Source organism: Tarenaya hassleriana, unplaced genomic scaffold, assembly GCF_000463585.1.
Source record: "Tarenaya hassleriana unplaced genomic scaffold, ASM46358v1 Cleome45, whole genome shotgun sequence".
Taxonomy (NCBI): domain Eukaryota; kingdom Viridiplantae; phylum Streptophyta; class Magnoliopsida; order Brassicales; family Cleomaceae; genus Tarenaya; species Tarenaya hassleriana.
In genome coordinates, this window is record NW_010967219.1 from 128,220 (window position 1) to 155,157 (window position 26,938).

The following is a 26,938-nucleotide window of genomic DNA, read 5'->3' on the forward strand; positions in this document are numbered from 1 at the left end:
TGGTCCAACATCTTGGTCCGAATGGACTGGATCGTCTAGCCCAGAGAAACGACGAACCCTAGACCGTCCGGTCCAGAGGACCAGACCGTTCGGTCTAGGCGGAAAAACGCGATCAGATCACGTTCTTCGTCGTTTCGGTCCCGATTCAGATCCGATTTCCTCCCGGTTTTCACCTGTGAACTCAGAACAGAGGCCTCTTGTACATTATGCAACAATGAACAAAAAATCTACTCTAGATCTACAATCAAATCATGCATAGCATCAAAGCAAACACGGATTCAAACAATTCAAATCCTATAACGTGCGTGATCAGGTTCTAACAAAATCATGCAGGCGAAAACCAGGCTCTGATACCACTGTTGGAATTCATGGGATCTCAAGAGCGAATCTAATTCCTAGGAGATCAGTTCTAGGGTTTGCGCAGCGGATGTAAAACAAAATTTTTGATGAAACCCTAAAACCTATCATGCATGATCTTGTAGAAACGATAGAACGCTTACCTCAATCGATCCGGGGTCTGTATCAATTGATATGTTTGTCCGGTCACTGTAGGTAGGAAGAATACTTGCACTCTACACGTATCCACACCTCGAGATGGATTCCAACCTTTGGAACTTGTCTTCTAGGACTCGAATCTTCTATTCAATGATGTGCTTTTAGAAAAACGAGATTTAGATCACTTCTTCAACCCTCTAGACTCTCCAAAAAGGTCTGAAGAAGTTCTCTATTTCGGCTCTCTAGTGTTAGGGTTATTAATCTCCTCTTATTCAAGTGATTAACCCTAATTCCGGATTTTAAAATTAAATCTGAAACCCAGACCGAACGGACTAAGCAGTCCGTTCGGTCTGGACACTTGGTCCGTTCGAACCAGTCATTTAACTAGGTCCGTTCGGTCTGATGGGTCAGTCCGTTCGGTCCAACACTTGGTCCGTTCGGACTGGACTATCTAGTCTGTTCGGACTAGATGCTTCGGTCCGTGCGGTCTACTCCTAGATCGGACGGTCCGGACCTCTGTCCAGATTTCTCGACGTTTTCTCGTGCATTTGTCCTTCCCTGCGTGTGTGACCCTGTAGGCTCATTCGATATAGCAGTATAACCCGAAATCTCTATTCCGGATATACAAGTCATAGACGGTCTCTAGCAAGACACTATGACTACCTATCTCGAATAGAGTTTGTTCGTGATCTTACGAACGCCAGTGATGATTCCGGTTGATGATCCTTTTGTATCACGATATCAAATGTCGAATATAAGGCATGGACAAGCCACCTTATCTGATTCGACTGCTTTCTCGTTCACTGAGTTCGACTTTCTGAAATAGACGACGTTCGTCTATAGTGCGACCACACATTTCTACAGTCCTTATCTGATTTGACTGCTTTCTCGTTCACTGAGTTCGACTGTCTGAAATAGACGATGTTCGTCTATAGTGCGGCCACACATTTCTACAGTCTCGCTCACACGAGGGGCCCAGCGATATCTTTCTCTTTTATGAGAGGTACAAATCCCGTCTTGACTATCTACAATCCAGCACATGATTCGTTTCGTACCTGATATAGGCCTTTATAGTCCTCCTGTTACGCAGGACGTTTGACGTAATCAAAGCACGCAACTCCTCATGTTGGATTCCGTAGATATCTCAGGTCTTAGGATCCAATCATGGAACCGCCATATGAGATTCCAGTCATGACGCTAGTCCATGTGACAATCTCATGCGGGTCAATCCAGTATTCCGTTCTCCAACGAATACCTATGACTGTGATCGTATCCAATACCTATGATCATCTATATGATCATCAATCACACATCATACTAGCCTTATTATGTCATCATTCCCATAATGACACAAGACTAGGGAGTTTAGTATCATTCATAATGATACATGGATTTCATAACACATCTAGTATACAAGAACATGTAATGAATCAAACACTCTCATAAAACCTGTGGAAAGTATCAATACATCAAATGTATCTGAATAAAGCTCATAAACAGTAGTACATCATAGAGCACTAAACCAACACAAATCTCGTCTTGACTGTCTATTATCCCCACATGACTCTTAAACGTATGTGATTAACATCGTTATGATCATCCATTTAAAGACGACATTTGACGCAGTCAAGACACACTACTTCTCATTTCAAAGACTCTAGACATCTCAGGTCTGAGAATCTAAGAACGAACTGCTACATGAGATTCAAGTCATGACTCGTATCCATGTGATAATTTCATGCGGGCCATTCAGTCACTTGTTCCCAATGAGTACCCATGATTGTGATTCACATCCAATAAGTATGATCATGATCATCAATCACACCTCATGTTAGTCTTAATTTATCATCGCTCCCACGATGACTCAAGGATACCGATATATAACAAACATGCAAAACATATAACGAGAAAAGTAATGCATTTATAAACCAATGAATCAATACAATAAATATTCAAATGACATATCATGGATCATCCTAGAGTATCACAATACCAGCCTCCTTCGATGTATATACATCCACCTGCCCAAGTCGATGTCGTCATGCCTTAGCTGCTTTTTTATCCTATTTTCTCCTGGGATGCTCCCTCCCATTCATCTGTTCCAATCGTGTAGGCTCCATGATCCTCATTTCTATCCAATTGGTGTGTAGATGCTCATTTATTTTTGAAAATCAATCAAAGAATGAAACAATGCGATTTACATACCTAACATTTCGTAAATATCTAAGAATGCGTAAAAACCAGGAGAAACTTATGTTATAAGATATAAGAAAATATAGTGTTATCACTTATTGAGGTAAACCAAGACTAGAAACCCAAAACAACAAGGACCCTAATATGTGTCTTCTCTTACAATTATTTTCATCTATATGTTGACTGACATATTACAACAACAAGATCCCTAATATGAAACCCTAATCTTTATTTTCTCATAATGAAATATCTTAAGTCTAATGTACGCACTCGTATCCACGTTCTATATAGTAAACTACGCAGTAGATTTCGTTCTAAAATCCTTAAACAACATGTAATAAAAACTAAAACTCAAACTTGGAATAGACCATCTCTAACCCTTGTTAAACTCAACTTTGGAACTCTAGCTAACAACGAAAACACCACAAACACTTGCGGATTAATACTTGATAAGCCAAGAACATCCAAATGAATCAATTAGAGTTTAGGATTTAGTTCTCTCTGGAACTTCAAGGAGAAACACTCTAAAAATATATTAAAAACAAATTTTTGTTTTACAATAACCAAAACCAATATTTAAAACTCTTAATTAAGTCCAAAACTATGTAGTTTTAAGAAAATTCATAAAAGTGGTCCGCTTCGTGTCATATTTAGCATGATCATTGTCAAGACTTTGACAAATGAGATGGTCTGGATTAGAACTGAAATGAGCCATACGGCAAGTCTATAAGCAAAACTCGTCGAAAGTGGAATGGTCCGGACTAAGGTTGGCACGGGTCATGCCAGATTTCTATAATTCTGGTATGATTCGTGTTAAAAGTGACTCGAATCGTGTTAGATTTATGAGTTTCATCATCCTTCACTTGTAAACGGCTCATCCAAGTCTCGGTCTTGCTCTCGTGCTCGTTCTTAATTACTTCGTGTCGTCTTGTACTCTTCATGAACCATGCACACGAACGCGACTTTAGTCTCTTGGTCTTCAGATTTCGTTTATAAATTAGATGTTAATTTTTATCATAAAAATAAAAGTTATGAAATCGATGACAATTCTCAACATTGACTCTGGCGAGATGAATAAATTAGATGTTAATTTGTAACATAAAAAATGAATCGAGGTTTTAAATAAATTGCTCTTAATTTCGTGAGCTGAGGTATCTATTTGAAATCTTTTAACATTTGAAGTATCAATTAGATAAAATGGTACTTATTTGATACATTAAAGTTGATATATTTATATGAGATTTTTTCTATTTTATAATAAATATGATATAAATTATCTCATATGATTTTATTTACAACAAATTGATAGATGGAATAGACTAAAAATATGAATAATCAACAAAATATAATAACATTAGACTACCACCACATGATCATGAGTTTTTTTTTTTTTGAAATATGATAGTTTTCTTTAAAATATTATCATATCTAATTATTTCTCTCTAATTTTTTTTAACAAACTTCTCCTTTTTTTCAGAAATTCATATTTAAAAGGTCTAGAATAGAGTGAAAAAAATGAAACTATTAAGCCATTCATTTCATTTCTGATATTAAAACTATTTTTCAATCCTCTTAGTAAGATTAAGGTTTTCTCATGTTATCAAAATTTTAATTTCAAAATATTTTAACATCAAGAACTAGGGATGTCAATTGTTATGAAGAATTTAATAAAATGATATATTTATGATTAGATTTTGAGTTGTATTAATAAGGATATTGGTCGAATCTCATCTTGTATTACCCTTACCGGAAAAAAAAATAAGGATATCGGTGGGTTCGTTATGTAATTTTTGTAAACCACGTATTAGCCCATTAATAAAGTCATAAAATTCAGTACAATTTATTTTAAAAGTGTGTAAAAAAATTTAAAGAATAAATTAGAGCCGATTCCTCGTGCTTTAACAAATAAGGGTTGTGTTTGATAAAATATCATTCGATAAATGAATATCAATTGATTAAATGCACTAAGAGAATCCACAATATTTTTTTATAATTCGTAAGATCATCGAAATTTCGACCCAACTATATTTTCCAGAGAATCGAAAAGTTCATGTGAATGCATCTCCCCAAATGAAAATTTGGACTTAGAGAAAGAGATTTACTTCTTTTATTATCAGTTGAACCACTTAATCTAAATTCTTTTTTTGACGAGGGAAACCTATATAAATGTCAATCTTAGGTGAATCACAACATATTACTTTAGTTTTTTAGATATTGTTATAATTATAATAGTTTTGAGTTATACATATATTAATTTATATGAATCAAATTCAATCTAATTTTCTAATATGATTTTTAAAAATTAAATTTATAGAACTTGATTGGTTAATGAGATAAAAAAAATTATATAGGAATCAGAATTTTTTGATTACGGGAAAAAAAAGTGAAAATAATAAAACTAACTCGATCATAAATATGTCCATTGGTATTGGAAACATAAATTTACATACGAATCAGAGATGTTTGGCAACACGTTATTTATGGATGAAAAAAGTGTATTTATTCATTTATTAATTAATTAGTATAATTAACGAAAACTAATGTAGCAATATTTAATCGATGTGTGATTCATCTTAACTGTATAATTATGAAGGAGGCGAGCGTTATTATCTTTGTAATCAGTGCATGTAATCATTGGTAGTCAGATGAAAAGTGTCTCTCTTTTTACAAAACAAAAAACTTTATGAATTTAATAATAATGCATACATTTATTTCATCGAAAACAAAAAGTACATTTCGAATTTATAATTATTTATCGAAATTGGGAATCTGTTTAACGGATTAAAATTTTTATTTTAATTTATATTTTTGTTGGGAACAAGACAAATATGCGCAATTCTTGTGTTCGGTCACGTGGCAGTCATTCATTAGAATTACATATCACGAGTCCGGTTTTCGTTTTATCCACCGAAAGACTCAACTATCTAAAACATTTGAACCGCGCTAATTTTATAGATTAATTTACATAGTTTTTATTTGATGAAACAATTGTTTTGAGTTCCATTTATTTCAATTTATTCAGATTAAATTCTTGAATTTGATTTAGTACGGATATAATTAAATATGGGTTTAACGTTAATTTTCTAAATATATATTTTTGGTTGATTTTAGATTCATTTTGATTTGATTAATTCGATTAACAAAAAAATTGAATTAAATTAAACTAAAATGGTTGTTCTTGTAAAATAAAACTTAAATTAATAAAGAAGTACAAAAGTTTTCATATGAACTAAAATTAGTGAAACGATGGTTACCCAAAATAAAAATTAGGGAAACGTTAAAAGCACCAAAATTAAAATATTTTATAAATTTTTCGCTCGTCAAATTTATTTTCAAATTTATAAAATATGTCATTATAATTTTAAACCTTGCAAAATATGTCATTATAATTTTCAAACTGATTTTTGGATCAATATCGTCGAGGTTTTTTTAACACTAATTAACAAAATTAAAAATTATAATGACATATTTTAAAATTTTGGGAATAATTTGATAAATGAAAATTTTAATAATCAGTTTTTCACCATTTTATAAATTCAGAAATATTTTACTTTGCTACTCATATTTAGATCATCATTAGGAGCTATATCTTTTTATGAAGAGAGAAAAAGTGGTTTAAAAGCATAACTAATATTATACACATACATACGTAGGCACGTATATGTGTGTGTATATATATTGCCACATTGATGCCGTTGTATTCGGCTAAAGATATGTGCTAGTGAAGAAAAGAAAAAACTTTAAATTAAGAAGTCGATATGGGCTTTGGATAAAGAATGATGATGTGAGCGTGGGCTCAATATGCTTATCTGCAAAAGCCCAATTCACATTCATTAGGCCGTTATATGGGCTTTCTAATATACAATCTACATATTTTTAGGAAAAAAAAATTACCGTAAACCTTTTTCGTCATCATCATCATTATCATCATCATCAACATCAACGTCATCATCATCCAAAAACAAACAATCAATGTTATCATTACGACATTAGAAAACATTCACAAATTTACATTGAAACCCTTTTTACACCACGAACCAATCATCAAACCCCAAAATCATCAATTTTTTTTATTATTATTATTTTTTTTAATGTTTTTGTAACAATCTTCTTCACATTGTCAAAGCAAGACATTTCTTGCTTGTTCCTCTCTTCCTCCTCCTGTATAAAAGCTTCTTCAAGAACCCAAAACCATGCTTCTTACGGCTCTTCACCATCCCCATTGCTGTGATCCCATCTTTCTTCTCTTCGTCTTTTGTGATCGAATACACCCTTGGAGTGTACACAATCAATGCATTGCCATCCATGCCATCATCATCATCATCACCATCATCATCATCATCATGGGGAACCGTATTGAATAGCATTTGGTCTCTGAGAGAAGATCCTTTGCCTGGAAACTTTGCGATGTTACTTCTTTCGGAAGGCAAACCACCGAGGTTGCTCGATAAGGCGAGTGCTTTGAGTTGTTTCCGAAGGTTCAGAATCGTTCCTTGACACTCCGCTAACTTGGCGGAAGCCGAGGCCATGTCCCGAACCTACAAGAATTTGTAATGAATCAATTGACTTCCAGTACGGAAACCCGAAAATATATTAGGGTTTTTGCTCACATTCTGTAATCTCTTTCTGCTTTTCTCCATTGGATTACCCGCTGGATCATTCTTCTGCACACTGCAAAATGCAAGAAAAAAGACTTAGATACATTGATCTCGTAAAGAACGAGGCGAAAAATGAGTCACTGAAGCAAGATTTCGGTTCTTGAACCTTTCGAGCTGTAGCTGAAGCTCGAGACAAGTACCCTCTAGTTCTTCGCAAAAGCTCTTTCGGTAATCAAGCTCAATCTCCAACGAGGACAGCTTCTTTTCGGTCTCGTTTAGTTTAGCCCTCGTAACACTGAGCTGTGTATCGAGTTCTTCGTTGATTGATTTCTCGATTTCCTTGGACTCGTTCAACGTTTTCATCTCAGTCTCGAGTTTTCTGATCTTCTCCTCTGATTCCTCCAACTTAAGTCTGAGCTCTTTGCTCTCGAGATCAATCTTCTTTATCTCATCCTTCAGATTCTCGTTCTCTTCTCGGAGATCTTGTTTTCCGCTCTCTATCTGAACCGAGTCTTTTTCGCCAACCAAAGATTCGTCATCTGCAGTTAAATTCGGTGTACTGAGACCCAAATGCCTCTTGATCTCTTCCTTAGTCATCGAGCCTGATTCCGGGGATTTCCACCCGATGCAGAGAGGCGTAGATTCTGCCTCGGGTTTCTTGTTATCTTTAGAAACATCCATACACCCCAAAGCAATCTTGATATCTTCTAGTAGCTCTTTTACGCCCCGTTTCGAGATCCTTTGTTGCTTGGATAGAGTGCTTAGGATGGCTTGAATCCAGTCGAAAGGCCGATCATCTTCGTCGTCTCTTGAATTCTTGTCCGCAGATACGATAGCAAACTTTTCCATCTCAGCGAAATCTTTCATGTATACACTCATTTCCAAAGATCCATGGGCTCTCTGTCCCCTCGAGTTCCTGATTTTTTCGACTCTGGGTTTGGAAACTAAGGCTTTGGGAAATGACTCGGAAGAGCTAATGCCATCTTCGCTTCCGGCGTCGAGCTTTCCAACCCGGGAGAGACTCTGATTCTGCCTGGGCGAAAGTTTAACTTCTCTGCCATTCTTCAGAATGATCTCCTTGAGATTCTTGTTTTCCTCTCGGATATTGTCTATCTGCTCCATCAACAGATCGTGTTGAAGGTTTCGGGTATGGAATTCGTCTCTCTTGGCGAAACCATTCTGGATATCCGTGTTCCTTCTTCTCGTTTCCATCCTCCGTTCTTCTGCATCACTCGTAAACTTTGTCTGCAATAACATTGTTGCTCCTCCTGAGAACTTTTTCCGGATCAAAAGGCGTAGCCTTTGGCATTCGGCTTCTAACTCGACAATCTTGTTCACACTCTTCAATTGCTGTTTATGAGCTGAATCGATAGATCGCCGCGCATATTCCATTTCCTCTGTCCTCACCTCAAGATCCTTCTCAAGAAGGCGAAACTCATACCTCAGGAACGCGTTTTCTTTCTCGGCTGAATCTAATCTTCCCCTCAAAACTTCAAACTCAGATTCTAGCATAGATTTTCGATCGTTTAGGGTCTGCACGAGCTTTTCTTCCGCCGCAAGAGAGTTTCTCAGCTTACGATTCTCGCCGGCTAAGCCTTCGACCCTCCATTTCATCTCGGTTAGACAATTTCCGTGCAGCTTCCTCTCGTTCTTGCTCTCAGCCGAATCACCGTCGTTCACATCGCTTACTATTCTTCCATGATCTTTAACAAGAGACTCGAGTTTCTTCAAAAGCTCGTCCGACGCGTCGCCCGAAGGCGAAAATTCCCAGCTTGTCTCGATTTCGTTACACAAATCTTCACCGCCACAAGCATTTACGCGACGATCTTCGGTACGAGAGTCCATCACGACGGTAGAAAGCTTCTCGTTGAGACTTTTCCGAGCTTTCTCGGGTTTATCTCCGCTTCCCGGAGGAACCATACGTGCCTAAGAACATCTGACGATCAATCATCGGGAAATAAAAAAACAGCATATCGAAGCGAGAAGATCGGAACAAAAACCGACTTGTGGAGTTGGGAATTTCGTTGTTTTTTTACCTTTCCTTTGATTCTCCTCGAAGAGGGGTTTACCGTTTCAGTTGCAGAGTTCATCTTCCTCTGTTTCCATGAGCTTGTTTCCATGATCAATGGCTCTTCAGATTTCATCATCAACGCCAATGAAATCATCAAATGTCAAGAAATAATTCAAAATGAATCAAAATTCATTCGAGGGTACAGAATCAAAACCCAAGTAGACATGAGGATCAACCTCATCTCTCCTTTGAGCATTCTAATTTCGGATGATCTTTTACAAAAAAAAAAAAAAAAAATAATCGGATGATGAAGAACTCGATAACTGAAAAACAATCAATAGGGTTTCTAAGTTTTAACTGTGGGGAGCATAAATTGCAGTTCCTCATATGATAATACAACCTTAAATTTTCTGATAATCTCGTTGATTATATATCGGTTCTTCGGAAAATCCTCTGTTTGTTATCTCCTTTCAAAATGTTCAGATGAACAAATAACGAGATCTTAAATCGGGTTCCAAAATTAATTACAGCTTAAGTGAAAGAGGAAAAAGAAACGACCCACCAAAAAATTAAACAGAGGAAAAAAAACAGGACATGAATGGGATGTTTTGGTTGTAAGATTCTTACGTGCTCTTATGTAGTTTCCGAGTTGATGAAGCTTCTGAACAATCTCTGCAACAAAGAAGAAGAAGAGAGAACCTAAAGGTACTGGAATTATGAAGTCATGAAGCCACTATGTATTTGATGTGCGTTATATAAATATAAAAAAAAGTTTTTTTAATCATATCATCAAAATATATTTCATTTAATTTCACTGTTATGTTATTAAAACTTCAGATATAAATGGCTAACTGTCGGATAAAATTGTATGTAGCAATGTTTTTCGGTGTTTGCTCTTTTTATATATAGTGATAAGAATAAAAATGTTTATAAGCTGTGAAACAGACGTATTAGCTGTCACAAAATCACTACGCAGTTTACAAAGTAAGTATTAGAACTAATATTTTTGTATACCATATCCAGATTTTTCATTAAGAAATTCATAAACAAAATAATTTCCAATTTGCTAAAACTTTGTTTTTCGTGAATATTTTAGATTTTAGTTGGGTTTCGATTTAATTTCTTTCACATTCAATTTTTTTTTAGTAAAAGATAATTAACACATTCAAAATTTTACATTTAAAAAAAATTATATATTCGATTTTTATTGAATTTGGTTAGTTTTTAATTTTTTTTATCAAACTCAAATTTATTAAAAAAAATTTATTTTCTAAAGAGATTTTCTTTCTTTTTTGTGTTGTTATTTCGATTAGTTTGAATTTAGTTAATTTATTATAAAAATATTAAATCGACTTTTAAATCTCACACAATTTTGATTATCTATTATTTAGTTCTCCATCTAAGTTGAAGGATAAAAATACTTGAACACATGGGTAAAAAGGAAAAAGAAAATTGACATAATAAAAACGAAATTTTTCTAAAAGGTGTCTCGAGAACATTTTTTTTTCTTTGGTTGGTAGAATGTAGAAAGCTTTCATTTAAAAATCATCATTAAATTTGTTTCATTACAACGACGTACCACTACTACTACTAACCCCTGAAAAAGAAATATGCGAAAACCCAGAGAGAATATATGCAAACTAAGGCATGAAACTAAATTAGGACCATATATTATATATTTACACCTAATGATAAAGATTTGGGAAAACGACAAGGTCTTAGCCTAGTGACAAAGGACAATGACATTTCTCTTGTAGCTTCTTTCTATTTATTTTTTTCAAACTTTGTTTACATTTGTTTAAGTTATATTTCGATTTAATTGTTTTTTTTTTAATTTTTAGATTTTATAAAAATTATTTTCCTAGACTTTCTTCTATTTTCTCTATAGAAAATCATTTCATTCGATTTTATAAAAACAAATTGTATTACCTAAACTTTTATAAAAATACAAGATAAATAACTAAAATATAAATTTTTTATATAAATTTCTGAATTTTTTAAAAATCCTATATAAATATTTATATTTTTGAAAATTTTCTGAATAAACCAAAGTTCAAATCTTTTTCAAACAAAAATAGTAAACACTGATTTTAGATTTATTTAGAAAATTTTTAAAAGTTTAGGTATTTTTGTTTAATTTTTTAAAAATTTAGATATTTATATGAAAGTTTTATAGTTAAGATATTTATTTAGAATTTTTATACAATTTCTCTTATAAAAAAACTTATTCTTAAAAATTTCTCGCTTTATATATCCGTACAAAGATAAATCAGTTTATTTCTTTAATAAGCAATGTTATAGATTTGTCTATTACTTAGATTTGTAGATGTAATTGTTCTTAAAAACCTATTATTTATATTTTTATGAGAAATTAAACATTTTTTTTACATCAATCATGCAAAGCAATCCATTAAAATAGACAAATATTATTTTGTCTGCCCCTTTTCCTTATTCAACGAGGGTCATAGGATGCCAACGTCCTCTCCACCGACAGTTTTTACTCTTACATGACCAATTGCTAATGATGCCAATTTTAAAAAAAAAATAAGAAAAGAAAAGAAAAGAAAAAGGCAAAAAAAATGAACATTAATAAATTCATGTAAAATTAATAAATGAGAAGAGACGTTAGGAAAAGCTATTGGAGGGCCCCGGAGAAGGTTTTAATTATTCTATATAGAAACAAAAGAAAAGATTATTAACTGTGGAATTATTTTATGACACCGAAATAATATATTATTTTACAATTTAGGGATAATAAAAATTAATGGTTGGTTGGTCCATTGAACTATTATTTTCTTTCCTGAATATTTCATTTTGTTCACTCCTTTAAAAAACACTAGATTATATTTCTTTGTATATACAATACAAAGGTGATGCAATTCCAAAAAATTGTTTGCATCTTCTAAAAATGCTAAGTTTAGGTAATTCATCTTTAATATCCTCTAGAATGCTAAATGTAGGTGGACAAAATTATCCAAAAATTGGGTATTCACCAACAACTGAATACTTACCTTTATTTAACTTCGAATTCAAATCTCTAAATACTCATGAATTCGAATCTATAGGTACATGAATAGTTTTGTTATAGATAATTATACTCTATATATTTATAATATTTTCAAAAAAATATATTTATTTTGAATTAAAAATTCATCATTTTTCAATATTCTCTCAAATACACTAAACTCATTTTTATCTCTCTCACCAACTCTCTTCACCTATACTTTCACTATTATTCATCTATATCTAAAATTACTCCTTTTTCTTTTAAAATTTTGAAAATCAAAATTAGTATTTTTTTATTAAATAAACTTGATTTTTTTTATATAAAGAATAAACGTGAATATGGATATTGTCCCGAATGTGCGTATTTCGATTATTTGTAACCCTCGAATCTAAGTATAAATTTTAAAATACAATACCGAACTTTTCGAATATAACACTTGATACTCCACTAGGAACCGTGTATCTAGTCGTGTTTGTTGAAGAAAATAGAATAAAAGTTTATGGATACATCAATATGGTCGAGATTAACCCAATTTGGATAGTTCAACCGGTTAAATGGAGATGTAAAACGTTTGTACTGTCCCGAGTTCGAACCGAGTTCGAACCTCAAGTTGAGGGATGAGTCTATATTCTAATCACATGGTTTGCTGCCGCCCCTGAGATTAGTCTGAACCTCGACCCATGACACCCGATTATTTCAACAAAAAAAACCCCGAGATTACAAGTGAAGCCAACTTGCCATATTTGTTAGTTCTTGAATGAAGCTCACGGACCACATCTTCTTTCCATCCCTAGACAAGATTTGGAGCATAAATGCAGTTCATATCAAGTGGAAATCACCATTAGATCACGGGATTGGATTACAGAACCCGTTAGAGTCTAATCAAGGAAGATATGATAAAGTATGTAATAACCCAACTAAATTTCGAGACCGAGGTCTGGGGAGATCGACGGACTGGGTCTCGTTCGGTTGGAACGACCACGGATGCAGTGCATCTGGACCGGGTTATCAAACCGTGTCGAACCTAACGAGGACGTTTAGTTCGATCCGGAATTCCTAATACAGCACAGGAAAATGGGATTCTATATTTTCACTACGAACACACAAACACAATTTTGTCTTCCTTGATCAAATTACATTGTTTCACGTGATATATGTTAGAAAACCTACATCAAACTGGTCATCAGTAGAACCGACTAAAAACATTATTATATATCAAAATCCAAAACGAATAAATAAATAAAAAACCTGAAGACAATAAATTAAATTGTATCAAAAAGTACTTCTCAAAACAAAAATCTCAGGCGAAGTATAAACCAAACAAAACCATGTTTCCCGCAAAAACTCTTTGTTTCCGACTCCTAAACAAAAGGAACATAAAGTCAGTTCCGAAGGTTGAGGAACTCGTTAAGATACGATGTTGCCGTTAAGAGACAGAGAAGCTAACTGGTCGGCGGCACCGGCTGGTTGATGAACACTCCTCAGAACCTCCATTGCTTCTGCGACTTTAGCTTTGAGAGCTTCGGGTGACTCCAGCAAGTGAAGCACTTCGGTCTGATCCATCTCGAGAAGCATCCCGGTGACCTTGGCTGCCGAGTCTGGCTCGAGTTGTTCCACAAGCGGGTATAGATTCTCTCCCAGCATCTATTAGTTATTGAAAGGTAAGTCTGATTCCAACATAATAAACTCGAAAAAACAAGCAACAGAAGCCTGTTTTACCGTTCTCTGTTGCTCGGGAGATGCATTAGCAAGTGCAGACGCCAAAGCTCCAATCGGAACAGGCTGAGAAACAGAGGAATCACGAAGAGGAACGGCACCAGCCATATCATATGGAACCGAAAGCATACTTGGGGCAACACCCGGCATTGGAACTTCGGGAAGGCCACCACGTTGTGGATAACGGTACATACGACCCCTCGGGATTATCTGCCAAGGTTATCGACGTCGCAAAACAGTTAGGTAAAATGGTGACAGGTATTAAAAATGCACAATAAATACATTCCGGATTCGATATCAATCCATGCATTTTGGTATTGATCAGTAACTCTACATGATTCATGCAGATTCTATGAAATTATTTTCCCTTAAAATGTTGTTGCCATCTAAAGTGTCCAACCAAACATGGGAAAAAGTCATGGCGAAAAGCAATAAAACCTGTTGCTGCATCATAGGAGAAGGCTGCTGAGATTGCTGAACAGATCCTCCACGTCTTCCACCGGGCCGTTGCTGCTGGCCTTGTTGAACCATTGGCATGAAGAAGTTTGGCATCGGAGCCCCACCTGGTCTCATTCCGGGGACAAGTTGTTGTTGGAATCCAAATCCAGGCTGTCCACATGCCATACCAATGTAATTAATATCTCTTACTCGTCACAACTTGTCCGACATAAACTAAAAACTAAGAATATCATCGAAACTTTCCTTATATGGCTGAAAACCCATAATTGTTCATCAAATAGAAAATTGGAAACACTCCTAAGAACTCCAAAAGATTATAGAAAACATGAATGTTTAAGCATGCACCGAGGTTGTTATACATCTCAATGATATAAAAGAAGTGCTTCCAGAAACAGTTTAGCATCATTAACAAAAGAGAGCATTTCCCAATCCGCTTTTACGAAGCAGCTAGAGTTTCAGAAGGTAACCTTGCAGCAATTTATCGGGACGATAGTAATTGCTAGTGGAATAATATCAACGAGGTAATTATATAATAATTTGATAAAACTACTAAAGTCTTTGATTTCCTTGTACATTTAGGCATGGTCCATCAATCGTCAGCAATTTGGCACCGTTAGAGAGAAATTGGAATATCGAAAAAGGTTAGATACTACCTGGGGAGGAATCATAGCCGGAGGTCCTTGACCATAAAACAGTTGTTGACCAATTCCAGGACCGCCTGGCGGATACATTGGCATACGTGGACTGACAACAGGTGGCATATTCACGGGCCTCAGTTGCGCAAACTGAGCCTGTAAATGTTAAGATTTATTCATCGTATTAATTGAAAGCTGGTAATCAACGAAGCATATCAGATTTTGAAAAGGATTCAGGTATTACTATTGCAAAAGCATGAAACATGGAACAAATCTCTGAGCATATTACATACTCCACAAACAATCCCGTCCAAACTGAAATAGGAAAAGACTCTAGAACGAAGCAGAACAGAACTGTTTATTTCCACCTATGGAGCTGACAGAAACAAAATAGAACATGAAACATGTCCTTCTAAGACAAACAGGATCAAGTTGAGATACCTGCAGCCTAGCCTTACGATCTTCTTTCCGCTGAGCTAAAGCAACATATAGAGGTTTGCTAACAACCATTTTGCCATTCATCTCCGCAATCTGAACCAATACAGGAAATAACACGAGCATTACAGTCCCTATCAAGTTCACGAAGAACTAAGCATTCAATGTGTATTTATATTGTATTATAATGTAGCTGCAGCTATGGGCATGCATGCAATGACAGCGCTTACATGCAAGAAAGCATGCGCGCATATAGAAACTTACAGCTCTAGAGGCTTCTTCAGGCGATGAAAATGAGACAAAGCCAGATCCTTTACTAACTCCACTTTGGTCTCTCATGACCTGTCACACCCAAATGTAAAAGAAAAATCTATTTAAATAATATCAATAGGCTGATTAACTAGCTAACATGCTACATTCTATTACTTGTTCATTTTCAAACTGCAGTTAGAATCAGTCAGTAAGTAGGAAAATAACTTGGATTTCAAACAAGAAAAAACCCAAAAGACTGCTCATTGTGGTTTTACTAATGGAGGAAAAGAAAATTTGAGAAACAATTAGAGCAATTTGTAAACTTTGAGAAAGAAGCTTCCCAGTGACTGTTGCAAACCTTGTACGATGTTATTGTTCCGAAAGAAGAGAAAAGCTCCTTGAGTTTTTCATCTGTGATGCTATCATCCAAGTTCTTAACATACAAGTTCGACCCCTGAGATCTGTCAGCAGCCTCCTTCAAACTTTGCTCGAACTTTTTCTTCAGTTCCATTTCTCTCTCCGACTTCTTCTGGGCTTTCCCAACATACCACTCCTTCTCATCAAATTTCTTTCCATTTAGAGCCTCAACAGCTTTGGCAGCATCATCGGGATTCTCAAAATTGACAAACCCAAAACCTTTTGATTTCCCTTCACCATCTCTCATGATCACACAACTGGTGATCAGTCCAAACTCTCCAAACACTTTCTTCATCTCTTCATCGGTCATGGACTCAGAGATACTCTTCACATACACATTGTTAAACTTAGCCTTCTCAACGAATGATTCTCTTTGCTGCCTGTGAACAAAGGGTCCGACATACACCTGCTTATCGTTCAGTAGCATCCCATTCAATTGCTCTATGGCCTTCTGGGCAGATTCTTCATTGTCATATTGCACAAACCCATAGCCTCTTGACTGACCAGAGGCATCAGTAGCAACTTTGCAAGAGAGGATGCTCCCGAAAGCCGAAAATGTGTCATAGAGAGCTTTGTGGTCGATAGATTTGTCAAGGCTCTGAAGCATGTACACACAACGTCAGATAGCAAGTCATCAAAACAAAAAATCTAATCCCCATGTTGTTCCTTCAGACACGATTCATTTGTCTCAATACACTTTTTCCCAGCTGCATGTGCTAAATTTTCCCTAATGTTGATTGTGAACACCGCACTGATTTAAAGATTTTAACTCTAACTTGATAGCCACCAGTGACTTATTTAAGAATATATTTCCCATTAAGATTTACTTTAAAAAGGGAAGGAAGCTTATGTGTGCAAGTAATTGAAGGGGAATGAATATGACACAAGAGGAACCATGCAAATGGAAATTGATAAGTAAGCTGCATGTACCTTGATAAATATATTACCAACTCCGCTTTTACGGGTGCTTGGATCACGGACCGAATACATAACTCTAATAGCCTTTCCGTTTAGAGCTATAAAATTCAGTTCATTCAGCGCCCTTGCAGCTGTCAAAAACAATTACCCAAAATCAGCGGAGATGCGTAAAAAGGAAATTAATATGCACAAAAACTAGAATTACTTAACATAAATGCCACAAAAAGGAAACTAATACTTCATCGGTCCATCCTAGAAAACTTAGCTACCATTTTATTCTGTAATACGAATAAAAGATGAAGATTGGCAGCCATCAAATCCAAGCATGATTATCATAATTATCGAGCATGATTGACATAACTGCTTTGGTGATTCTCAGCCAGTTACCAAATACCGAGTTGTCAAGACTCAAGACTTAAACCCTAGCTAAATCTTGAGGGACAGCTAAACCAAGACAAATCTAGTTCTTCAATAAATTTGAGTTACATGGCAAATGGGAAAATGAACTTGGAATCTATGCATGCTACAATAATCTCAGCTACACATAGAGGAACGTAGCTCATAAGTTTTTTCAACATTAAACTCTCTCCTAATGTTGACAACAAAAACTCAATAAACAAAACCAACCATTCGAAGGCATAACAATAAAGTCATCCAAAATCCAGCAACATAGAATCAAGTCACAGAATTTAGAATTTGGCCTATTAAAGAAAGATAGTTTATCTGAATTAATATACGGAAACACATAATATTCAGGAAAAGATATGATTCTTTTATACATTACATCATCCGTTCACCTTCATCTTACACCTAAAATTGTCATTTCATTAGACGCCATCCTTCCTACATTTCTTGGTATGTGTATGTACATATGTATACATCAACATACACCTAACCCTGATAACCTTCCACATTCATCTAGTTCACACCAAAGAGCCAATGCAGAAGAAAAGCTACTTAGCCATACGTCCATGAGATCTCTAAATAGAATTTCGATGATCCAAGTAGTAAGTTCAAACCCCCAGGGTGCAAAACACCTAATTCAGGAAATAAGCTAATCATCAAAAAGGAACACAAATTTACTCATCTCCAATTGTCAGTATAGCTAACATGATGCCAACCCAAATCAGGGAATACTAAGCTTCACGTGTTTTTTGTGAAGATGAGAACTAAAAAAGGAAAACAAAGCACAGGAACAATGAATTAAGCTGTCTAGATCATATTAAAGTTAGCCCCTTCTGCATAATCCTACGCAATTAATATTATTTCGCTACCATCCTCCATGAACATATCAGTCAATCCCATGAAAAACATCATAAACCCTAAACCTACACCGCACGTTCAATCGAACATAGACCCGCTAACAAAACCGAGCTGAAGATTATGGGAAAACCCTGATTCGGATTAAATTCAAATCACAAAACAATCGAGAAGCTGATTGAGGAGACCAACCATCCTGAGAATTTCCGTAGTTCACATAGCCATAGCCGAGAGATCGCCGAGTCGTCATGTCCCTGCAGACACGAACAGAAACCACCTGACCCACTTGGCCAAAGGCCTCGAAGAGCTGCGAGTCCGTTACTGTCGGGTCCAGATCGCCGACGTACAGCGACGTCGTCCCCATCTGCCCCGCTGCCGCCGCAGAAGCGGCCACTCCACCGTTCGCATTCTGACCCTGACCCTGAACCTGAGCCATCCTTCACAACAATTGAAAAAAAAACTCCTCCGCAAATTCTTTTACTGCTTCCCTGCTTTGTTTTGGGAAGGGAGGGTGTTCCTTCTTATCCTCCCTCTCCTCTGATTATTTGCTACGGCAAGAGAGGGTATAAAAAAACGGTGTCGGAAAATAAAAAGCAAATATTTCGGGGAAATGAAAAAGAATGAAATCTGGGCTTTTGGGGGTTTTTCCGCTTCCCCTTTTTTGTTGTCTTTTTTCCGAGGAGGGAACAAAAAATCGACGGTCACCGCCGGCGAGGGCCACTCCACCGTTCGCATTCTGCCCCTGCCCCTGAACCTGAGCCATCCTTCACAACAATTGAAAAAAAAACTCCTCCGCAAATTCTTTTACTGCTTCCCTGCTTTGTTTTGGGAAGGGAGGGTGTTCCTTCTTATCCTCCCTCTCCTCTGATTATTTGCTACGGCAAGAGAGGGTATAAAAAAACGGTGTCGGAAAATAAAAAGCAAATATTTCGGGGAAATGAAAAAGAATGAAATCTGGGCTTTTGGGGGTTTTTCCGCTTCCCCTTTTTTGTTGTCTTTTTTCCGAGGAGGGAACAAAAAATCGACGGTCACCGCCGGCGAGGGTTGTGGCGGCGAGTCAGAAAATCGGCCGAGTCGGAGGCCGAGTGATCGGACAAAGCAGGGAAGACTGCAGAGAGCAGAACTGATGAGTTTAAATACGGTGTCATAAAACCCTAAGTTTTGTCTCATGGAGATAACGAAATCTCAGCCGTTGGTTCTGGTCGGATGCCTTTCTGTGGGTCCCACATTATCAAGTGCTCTCTACGAGAATAGATTTTAAAAATAAAAAACAAAACAAAATTTGATTTGCGGTATAAATAATTAATATTGTAATACATTTCAAATACATAAAAAATAACTAGCTTGTATTTAAAATTTTTAATTCATAATAAAGACTTAATATCGTATTTTTTATGATTTTGTTGGATTGTTATGAATTTATTTTTTAAATTTTTTTAACACACCCTAAACATACACAATCGATTAAAATCATTATTTGGATTCTACTTGAACTTGTAGGTGATGTCTACAATCTTTTACGGACGATGTCGTTCTAAACCGTATAGACACGATGTCATGTAGAAATGGGTTTTAATAATAGATTTTCTGAAAAAATAGTTAAATTTTGTAATTGATAATCATATAAACATAAAAATAAAAATAACATACATTATTTATGACAAAAATTTTAATATGTGTGATGACAATCTCCGTCGCAAATATTAATTTTATTTATTTTTTAAATTTATTTTATTTATTTTCGGAATTTATGACATAATACAACGTAAATTTTTGTCGTAAATACTAATTTTATTTATTTTCGATGAAAAATTTTGAATTTTTCACGGTTTTAATTTTTTTGTTATTTTTATCACTTTTATGTACATTAGGTATATAGTGATATTATTGATCTCTTGTTATATTTCATGTAATTATATGCATTTTTTTGTTTATTTAGACTTTATGAATTGAACGTTGATCACGTATATGAATTGAATTTGGTTTAGTTATTCACAAAGAGATTTGGGATAATTAAACTGGAATTCATTTATAAAATAGATTCAATTAATATTTTGAACACATATGATAGACTTACTAATCAATACTAATTCGATTTAGGAATGATAAAAGCGGACGTTAATGTTTCTATTATGGACGTAAAGATGCAGAAGATCATATGAAAATCTTAGATAGAGGATAACCATGATCCGTATACATCTAGATTATAAGTTTGAATTTCTCAAACTGAAACAAGAACTGTAAATCAATATAAATCATTTGAAACAAAATTCTATACATAGGTGAAAGCTCGAACCTATAGTATTTTTAGATATATTTTTTCCAACCAACCAATCGACTTGCGTCATAGGTAAAATTAGAATCGATATATGCAATCACTGTGTTCAACTCTATTATTACAATCGATCCGTATATTTGCGAAATCGGTTTAGTATAAATTTTATTATTTAACTCAATCCATTCACCGCACGGCCAATCAAGAAGAACGAATAAGACGTCGTTAAGATGACCTAAAAATGAAGCCTCAAGCCAAAACACAGAGTTACGAGTCTTACGACAATAATGAACTATGATTGAAGTCCGGTTTACGCTAAACTGAACCGAGGTGAGACCCTCGGAGAGAAACAGAAGTTTTACTCTCCGCACATTGAACACTTATGTTTACACATTATTATCCCCAATCATTAATATATATATATAATAATAAATATTATTTATTGTTGCAACTTGCAACTATTAAATCTCTTTTTCCTTTTTTTTTCATTTATAGGTTAAAATCAAACATTCATCCATAAGACATGCATGTGGATTGACTTGAAAACATTACAAGTCTTCGCTGTACGCTTTCCCCAATGTCTTTATATAACCTTGAAAACCTTATCCTACAAGTAAAAACCACACCACAAAAGCCTTTTATCAAACATGAGCAGAAATCATCCCTCATTTCCTCTCATCCTCTTGATTTTGACTCTCCTCCTCCCCTCCATTTCACGTCCCCATCATGCCCGAGCCACCGCCGACGTCAACAATGACAGAAAAACCCTAGAAATCATCATCGGCGGCGGCGGCGGCGGCGGTGATGAATCTCCGCCACCGTCTCCGGAACCCGAGAACTGCCCTTTGCCCCCGCCGCCGCCTCCTTGCCCTCCTCCTCCCCGGCCACCGCCACCGCCCAAGCCGTCACCACCGCCACCGGCACCGCCACGAGTGACTCGGCCGCAGCCTCCGCGACCGCCGCTGAGCCCATTTATCAGGAAAGCTATTCCGGTGATCCAGAGGTTTCGAGGGCTCATCGAATGTGATCCAAAGGACATAACCAGAACATGGAATGGTACGGATGTTTGCGCAGATGACAAATACGTTGGTTTCGACTGTGCTATTTATCCAGGAACAAAGGATCTCGCAGTCGCAAGCGTGAGATTTAACGAGTTTAACTTCAGCGGCAAGAATCTGCGTCTCGATAACTTTCTCGACAAGTTAGAGGAAGTCACCATCTTCCATGCAAACTCGAACCAGTTCGTGGGTTCAGTTCCAAGAGTCGAGAACTTGAAGTACTTGTTCGAACTCGATCTCAGTAACAACAAGCTGTCGGGAGAGTTCCCGAGCTCGGTTCTTCAAGCGAAGAACTTGACTTTCCTCGATCTGAGATTCAATTCGCTTTCGGGTTCGGTTCCTCCTCAGGTTTTCAATCTCGACGTCGACGTTTTGTTCATCAACAACAACAATCTCGTTCAGAGGTTGCCTGATAATCTCGGCTCCATCACCGCTCTTTACCTCACTTTCGCCAACAACAGGTCTTACAACGCTTTATAATACATGAAATGCGATTGATATATGCGTCTATTGGTACGAATAATTATACAGAAATACTGTAGACTTTACGTAGATTAAACCCTAATTATTCGTGTAAAAGAATATTTAAGTGCATTGATAAATAATTAGGTTAGACCCTAATTATGGGTATATATGTGTTTATTCATAAATAATTTGGACAAATCTAAATTATGTTTGCAATACTATCTTATAGTTGATTTGTTTGCTAAAGTAGATAATTAAATCTTGGATAAAATTAAGGTTTAAACTAAGTGTAATAATATGTAGTTGGTGGTATGGTCCACAAATAATTTAAGCCATCATAAATACCTAATTTTTTTTCTTTATTATTTTATATGATGCGACAGATTCACGGGTCAGATTCCCAGCAGCATAGGCAATATCAAATACCTACAAGAAGTCCTTTTCTTGAACAACGCATTAACCGGTTGCTTACCGTACGAAATCGGTAAACTAAACCAGGCAACGGTATTCGATGTCGGGTTTAACCAGTTAACCGGTCCAATACCGTACTCCTTCGGTTGCTTAGGCAAGATGGAACAGCTCAACTTGGCAAGAAACAAGTTCTACGGAGCCGTACCAGAGATTGTCTGCGATCTTCCTAGGATCCAAAACTTGTCTTTATCATACAATTACTTCACGCAGGTCGGTCCAAAATGTCGGGAGCTAATAAAGAAAAGGGTTCTCGATGTTCGGATGAATTGCATTCTCGACCTTCCGAATCAACGATCCCCCGATGATTGCGCAAAGTTCTTCATGAGAAAAGAGTCGTGTCCAAACCCCGAATCGGTATTTTGGATGCCTTGTAGCAAGAGCCCATACCGTCTTAAACCCGGTAGAGGTAGTCCTCCCGGTTTACCTTCGCCGCCACCTTCGGTATCTTACAATGCTCTTAATACGGACCGCGTTCGTAACCTCTAGTCATTTTGTAATGAGGATTGTGAGAAGGCAAGTGTAATTAAGTTGTCCACTCTGGTCGGTGATTTGCAAGTGTTGATCCAAGTTTCGGTAATGATAAGTTGAAATAATGTCACTTCTCTCGTCAATTTACATACAATACGTCATTGTAACTTTTAGTTGGTAGTTCATATTGTAATCTTAATCCGTATATTTCAAGTACATATGATTCAACCGGTTGGTGCTTGCTTTTATTTGGGATTTAATGAGGTTAGGGATAGAGGGTGGAAGTTTTTATTGCAATATACAACTAAACCAAAATCGCAAGAAAATCACCAGAGTGTTTGGGTAGTTCAATCGATGAAATGGAGGCTTAAAGCGTCTGTTCCGCCCCGAATTCGAACTTCCGGGTGGGAAGGGAGCACATTCAAGTTCGAATATTAAATCTAGTTATTTTTTTAAGCAATCTTCTTGAGTTTAAGGAGACATATCATGATATAATACAAAAATATCATAAAATAGTTTCTTTTTTTTTTAATGAAAACAGATTCTTTGATGCCAATCCTTGAACTCATAACTTCATATATTTATCAAATATACGAATGAATAGAAATCGACGTCTTCACCCACTTAATTAGGAAAAAAAAATCCGATTTCACATCACTACCGAATACAATTAATCAACTTTGATATATTGAATTATCCTTTGCAATTTAGAGTTAGTTATTATTGCTTTCATACTTGTGAATGACAAATGGAGGGTTCAAGTGGTGGGCAAATTACAAATAAAAATTTCCTTTTGCTTTTTTTTTTTTGAAGTTTTCCAAACGGATTGTGCTATCAAAAGCTAATAATGTTCTTCAATAATTTATGGATCGTTGTCGGTTCGACTGTTACTTTCTCTCTAAGGCACATAGTGTCAATTCCAACAAATTTCCTTTTCTTTTCCTTGTTCTTTTCATATCGAAACAATGAGGACACACCAAATGCCGTCTGAGTTTGATTTATTTAAATTTTTTTTATTATATTTTATTGGAGAACATATATTAAAATTCTAAGTTTCTATCTTTTCTAAGATTAGTTCTTTGTAGTATTATGTTTGTTTAAGTATTCATTTATATTCTACATTTGAATTGGGTTCGAAAACTTCATTTTGGTAATTTCTATTATAAACATTTTGTCCTATGTTTAGTTACAACATAATTGATTATTCAAATTATTTTTCATCTTAATCTAATATAATATTAGAGTCTTTCCGATTTGAAGGTTTTATTTATCGAAACTTAGTCATCAATCTAATATTTTTTTTTTGTCTCTAATCTTCAAAACAATTGAGGCTATATGCTAATTGGAATGCAAATCATCAAATTCCAAATCAAATAAACAAGGAACACCAATGTGAATTCACATAAAATTTGATTCTCTACAATTTCTAGTAAAGTTTCTTTTTTTAGTTCTAAAAAAAGCTGGAAAATGATACAAAGGTTTACATGATTAATTAATAATGTAATAATTTTTAAATTTAAAAATTCATTGGATCTAACTAATCTCCTAAGATACGGAGATAACCTGTGTACTACAATTAAATTGTATGTTTTCTTATTCAAACATTTTTTTTGGGTAACTGGGTTTCCTGAGCCGATGCCCAGACTAATCTCAGGATCGGGAGTCAGCCATGTGATTTGAATTATGCACTCTCTCCCCGGTTTGGGGTTCGAACTCGGGGCGGGACATACGCTTTGCCCCCCGTTTCACCGGTTGAACTATCTAGGTTGGGTTCAAACATAAGTTAATGATAAAGATACCTTTACTTTTTTCGATCAGTTATACCATTCGGCCACACGGATCGGATAATATAGCAATGTTTGTTTGTTTGCAGAACTCAAACCGAATATATCGAGACAAAAGCTAAATTAACTGAGTCAACTCATACAACTCGTGAGCAGCTGCCTTAACCAGACTGGGTCTCAGACCGAAGTCACCTCTTTACAACAACTTGTTGAACGTTGTCTTCTTTTAATAATAGAGTCGGTTTGGAATTACATTGAATACGTAATACAAAAAAAAAAAATGTGTCTGCTTCATTTCCTATTTTTTTTATTTGGAAATAATTGAAAATTAAATGATTTTCGATGAAAATGACACAACAACGAAAATCTATAGCAGCATTATCCGCATGTGTGATATGCGACACTTTCCTTTTTTCCTTTTGTTTAATCAAATTGCGCCAAGTCTCCAACTATAATTTGATAAATATAAATATTTAATTAGAACTGCCATTCATGTAGTATACAATTGATATTAATTTTTTTATATATTAGCTTCAATACCAATCCTTAGAATAAAATTCACATATTCTGCCACGTACATTAGATATATATATGGAGAGAGAGAGATGGTATAATGATTAATGCTTAGCACATTACATTAATGATTAATGTCGGTGTGTGTGTGGGCGAGGGAGAGAGAGAGAGATTCTTTCATATGCTTTGGTCTTGCCGACACTCGGAACTGACCAAAAGGAAAAAAAAAGGAGAATAGGCAAAATAAATGGGTTTTATTTTATTTTCCACTGTATGTTTTTAAGAGAATGAAATATTTTTAGCTCTGAACAATGTAAATATTTTCATTATTTTAATATAAAGACTAAATATTGACCTATCAAGTGTAATTAATTACCTATCAATTGTGCATTACCTTTTATTTTTCTTAAAATTTTCTTTAACTTCATTCTTTTTTCCTATTGTTTCCTTTTTTGTCGACTCTGTTTCTTATATAATCTTTTTAAATTTATTTGTACACGAAGATTAACTAATTTTACTATTTATGAATAGACGTCCTGATTTTTAAAATTCCAAGTGCTAAATACTAAAATTTGATCCTGATTTAAGGATAAATCTTTTCATGACATTTGCTACATTCAATAATAATAGGATAATTAATATTTAAATTATTAATTTTAGATATTTGTATTTGTTTTTAACAGAGAAAGTAATGATCCTTGAAATTCATATATATATACACACACACAGAATTTATAAAATAACCCACATATCTATATGTAGAGTAGTATAAAAGATGTATAAAAATATGTAGGTCCACTTATCAGATCTGAAAGGCAAAATTTCTAAAATGCACGACCTGGGTCGCATGAATTTCAGGCGTACACCAGCAAAACAAGGACGGGAAATTTTAACAAATTGTACACCATTATTTTATCAAAATTACTTAAATATCCCTGTTTTGAAAAAGTCAAAAATACCCTCAAAAATGAAATTAAACACACGTGGACTTTTTATTTGAAAAAGCACTTTTGCCCCGAAACTCTCGTCCGTCATCTCTCCCCTTCGCTTCCTGTTATATCGTTCCCTTTAGGGCACCTCCATTGTTACAGATTTTTGAGCTTTTGGAGCGATTTTTGCGTCGTTTTTTTGGGGCGATTGATGGAAAAATCTGCTTATAAGGTACAATAGCTATAAATCCTAATCAATTTCGTCTATTATCATTCCATTTTTAAAATTATATGCTTTGATATGGGTGTAGGGTATGAAATCCGAAAACTGATTTTGGGTTTAGGAAATGATGAATGTTGTTGGTTTTTACAGAAAAATGGATGGTATTGAAGATTTGTATACATGTGTGTGTGTAAGGTATGATGGTATTTGGGAAAGAAATGAAGATGGATTGTATGAATGGAAAAGAGATGAAGATAAAACCAAGACAATATGCATTTGTAACAAAGCAAGTGAAGTGACACTTGATGAGCTTATGAGAAGTGTCTGTTGTCAGCTAAATGTTAGCTTCGGAAGAG

General features: G+C 35.3%; 3 protein-coding genes across 5 annotated transcripts; 1 reads left to right on the top strand and 2 right to left on the bottom strand.

Moving 5' to 3' along the window:
• Positions 1–6,642: 6,642 nt before the first annotated feature.
• LOC104825366 (filament-like plant protein 7) lies at positions 6,643–10,007 on the bottom strand. Of its 2 annotated transcripts, XM_010557690.1 has the most exons (5): positions 9,925–10,007; positions 9,323–9,417; positions 7,453–9,212; positions 7,299–7,359; positions 6,643–7,226 (listed from the first exon to the last, which is right to left on the bottom strand). In XM_010557690.1, exons 2-5 carry the CDS (start codon positions 9,404–9,406, stop codon positions 6,801–6,803), a joined length of 2,331 nt encoding a protein of 776 aa, XP_010555992.1. In that variant the 5' UTR covers positions 9,407–9,417; positions 9,925–10,007; the 3' UTR covers positions 6,643–6,800. The 2 variants fall into 2 exon arrangements, with proteins under 2 accessions (XP_010555992.1, XP_010555993.1); XM_010557691.1 differs by lacking the exon at positions 9,925–10,007 and having other exon boundaries at positions 7,453–9,222; positions 9,323–9,414.
• Positions 10,008–13,538: 3,531 nt separating this feature from the next.
• LOC104825367 (polyadenylate-binding protein 8) lies at positions 13,539–19,506 on the bottom strand. 2 transcript variants are annotated; one of them, XM_010557692.2, is made up of 10 exons: positions 19,151–19,506; positions 18,589–18,823; positions 17,149–17,267; positions 16,160–16,816; positions 15,814–15,891; positions 15,556–15,645; positions 15,133–15,270; positions 14,459–14,629; positions 14,024–14,230; positions 13,712–13,948 (listed from the first exon to the last, which is right to left on the bottom strand). In XM_010557692.2, the coding sequence occupies exons 1-10, from the start codon at positions 19,157–19,159 to the stop codon at positions 13,712–13,714; spliced, it is 1,941 nt and encodes a 646-aa protein (XP_010555994.1). In that variant the 5' UTR covers positions 19,160–19,506. The 2 variants fall into 2 exon arrangements, with proteins under 2 accessions (XP_019059504.1, XP_010555994.1); XM_019203959.1 differs by lacking the exon at positions 19,151–19,506 and having other exon boundaries at positions 13,539–13,948; positions 18,589–19,107.
• A 1,745-nt stretch (positions 19,507–21,251) lies between these two features.
• On the top strand, positions 21,252–23,332 carry LOC104825368 (uncharacterized protein At4g06744-like). The gene is made up of 2 exons (XM_010557693.2): positions 21,252–22,190; positions 22,578–23,332. The coding sequence occupies exons 1-2, from the start codon at positions 21,319–21,321 to the stop codon at positions 23,149–23,151; spliced, it is 1,446 nt and encodes a 481-aa protein (XP_010555995.1). The 5' UTR covers positions 21,252–21,318; the 3' UTR covers positions 23,152–23,332.
• Positions 23,333–26,938: the final 3,606 nt, after the last annotated feature.

Bases quoted from the DNA above. Each gene is read 5' to 3' on its own strand.
- LOC104825366 (XM_010557690.1), bottom strand. From the start codon at position 9,406: ATGGAAACAAGCTCATGGAAACAGAGGAAGATGAACTCTGCAACTGAA. The intron at 9,213-9,322 runs GTAAAAAAACAA...AGATGTTCTTAG, and splicing joins CGAGGAGAATCAAAGGAAAG to GCACGTATGGTTCCTCCGGG. The intron at 7,227-7,298 runs GTGAGCAAAAAC...AAATTCTTGTAG, and splicing joins GCAGAAAGAGATTACAGAAT to GTTCGGGACATGGCCTCGGC.
- LOC104825367 (XM_019203959.1), bottom strand. From the start codon at position 18,832: ATGGCTCAGGTTCAGGGTCAGGGTCAGAATGCGAACGGTGGAGTGGCC. The intron at 15,646-15,813 runs GTAAGTTTCTAT...GTATTGGTTCAG, and splicing joins CTGAAGAAGCCTCTAGAGCT to ATTGCGGAGATGAATGGCAA. The intron at 13,949-14,023 runs GTAAAACAGGCT...AATAACTAATAG, and splicing joins CTCCCGAGCAACAGAGAACG to ATGCTGGGAGAGAATCTATA.
- LOC104825368 (XM_010557693.2), top strand. From the start codon at position 21,319: ATGAGCAGAAATCATCCCTCATTTCCTCTCATCCTCTTGATTTTGACT. The intron at 22,191-22,577 runs GTCTTACAACGC...ATGATGCGACAG, and splicing joins CTCACTTTCGCCAACAACAG to ATTCACGGGTCAGATTCCCA.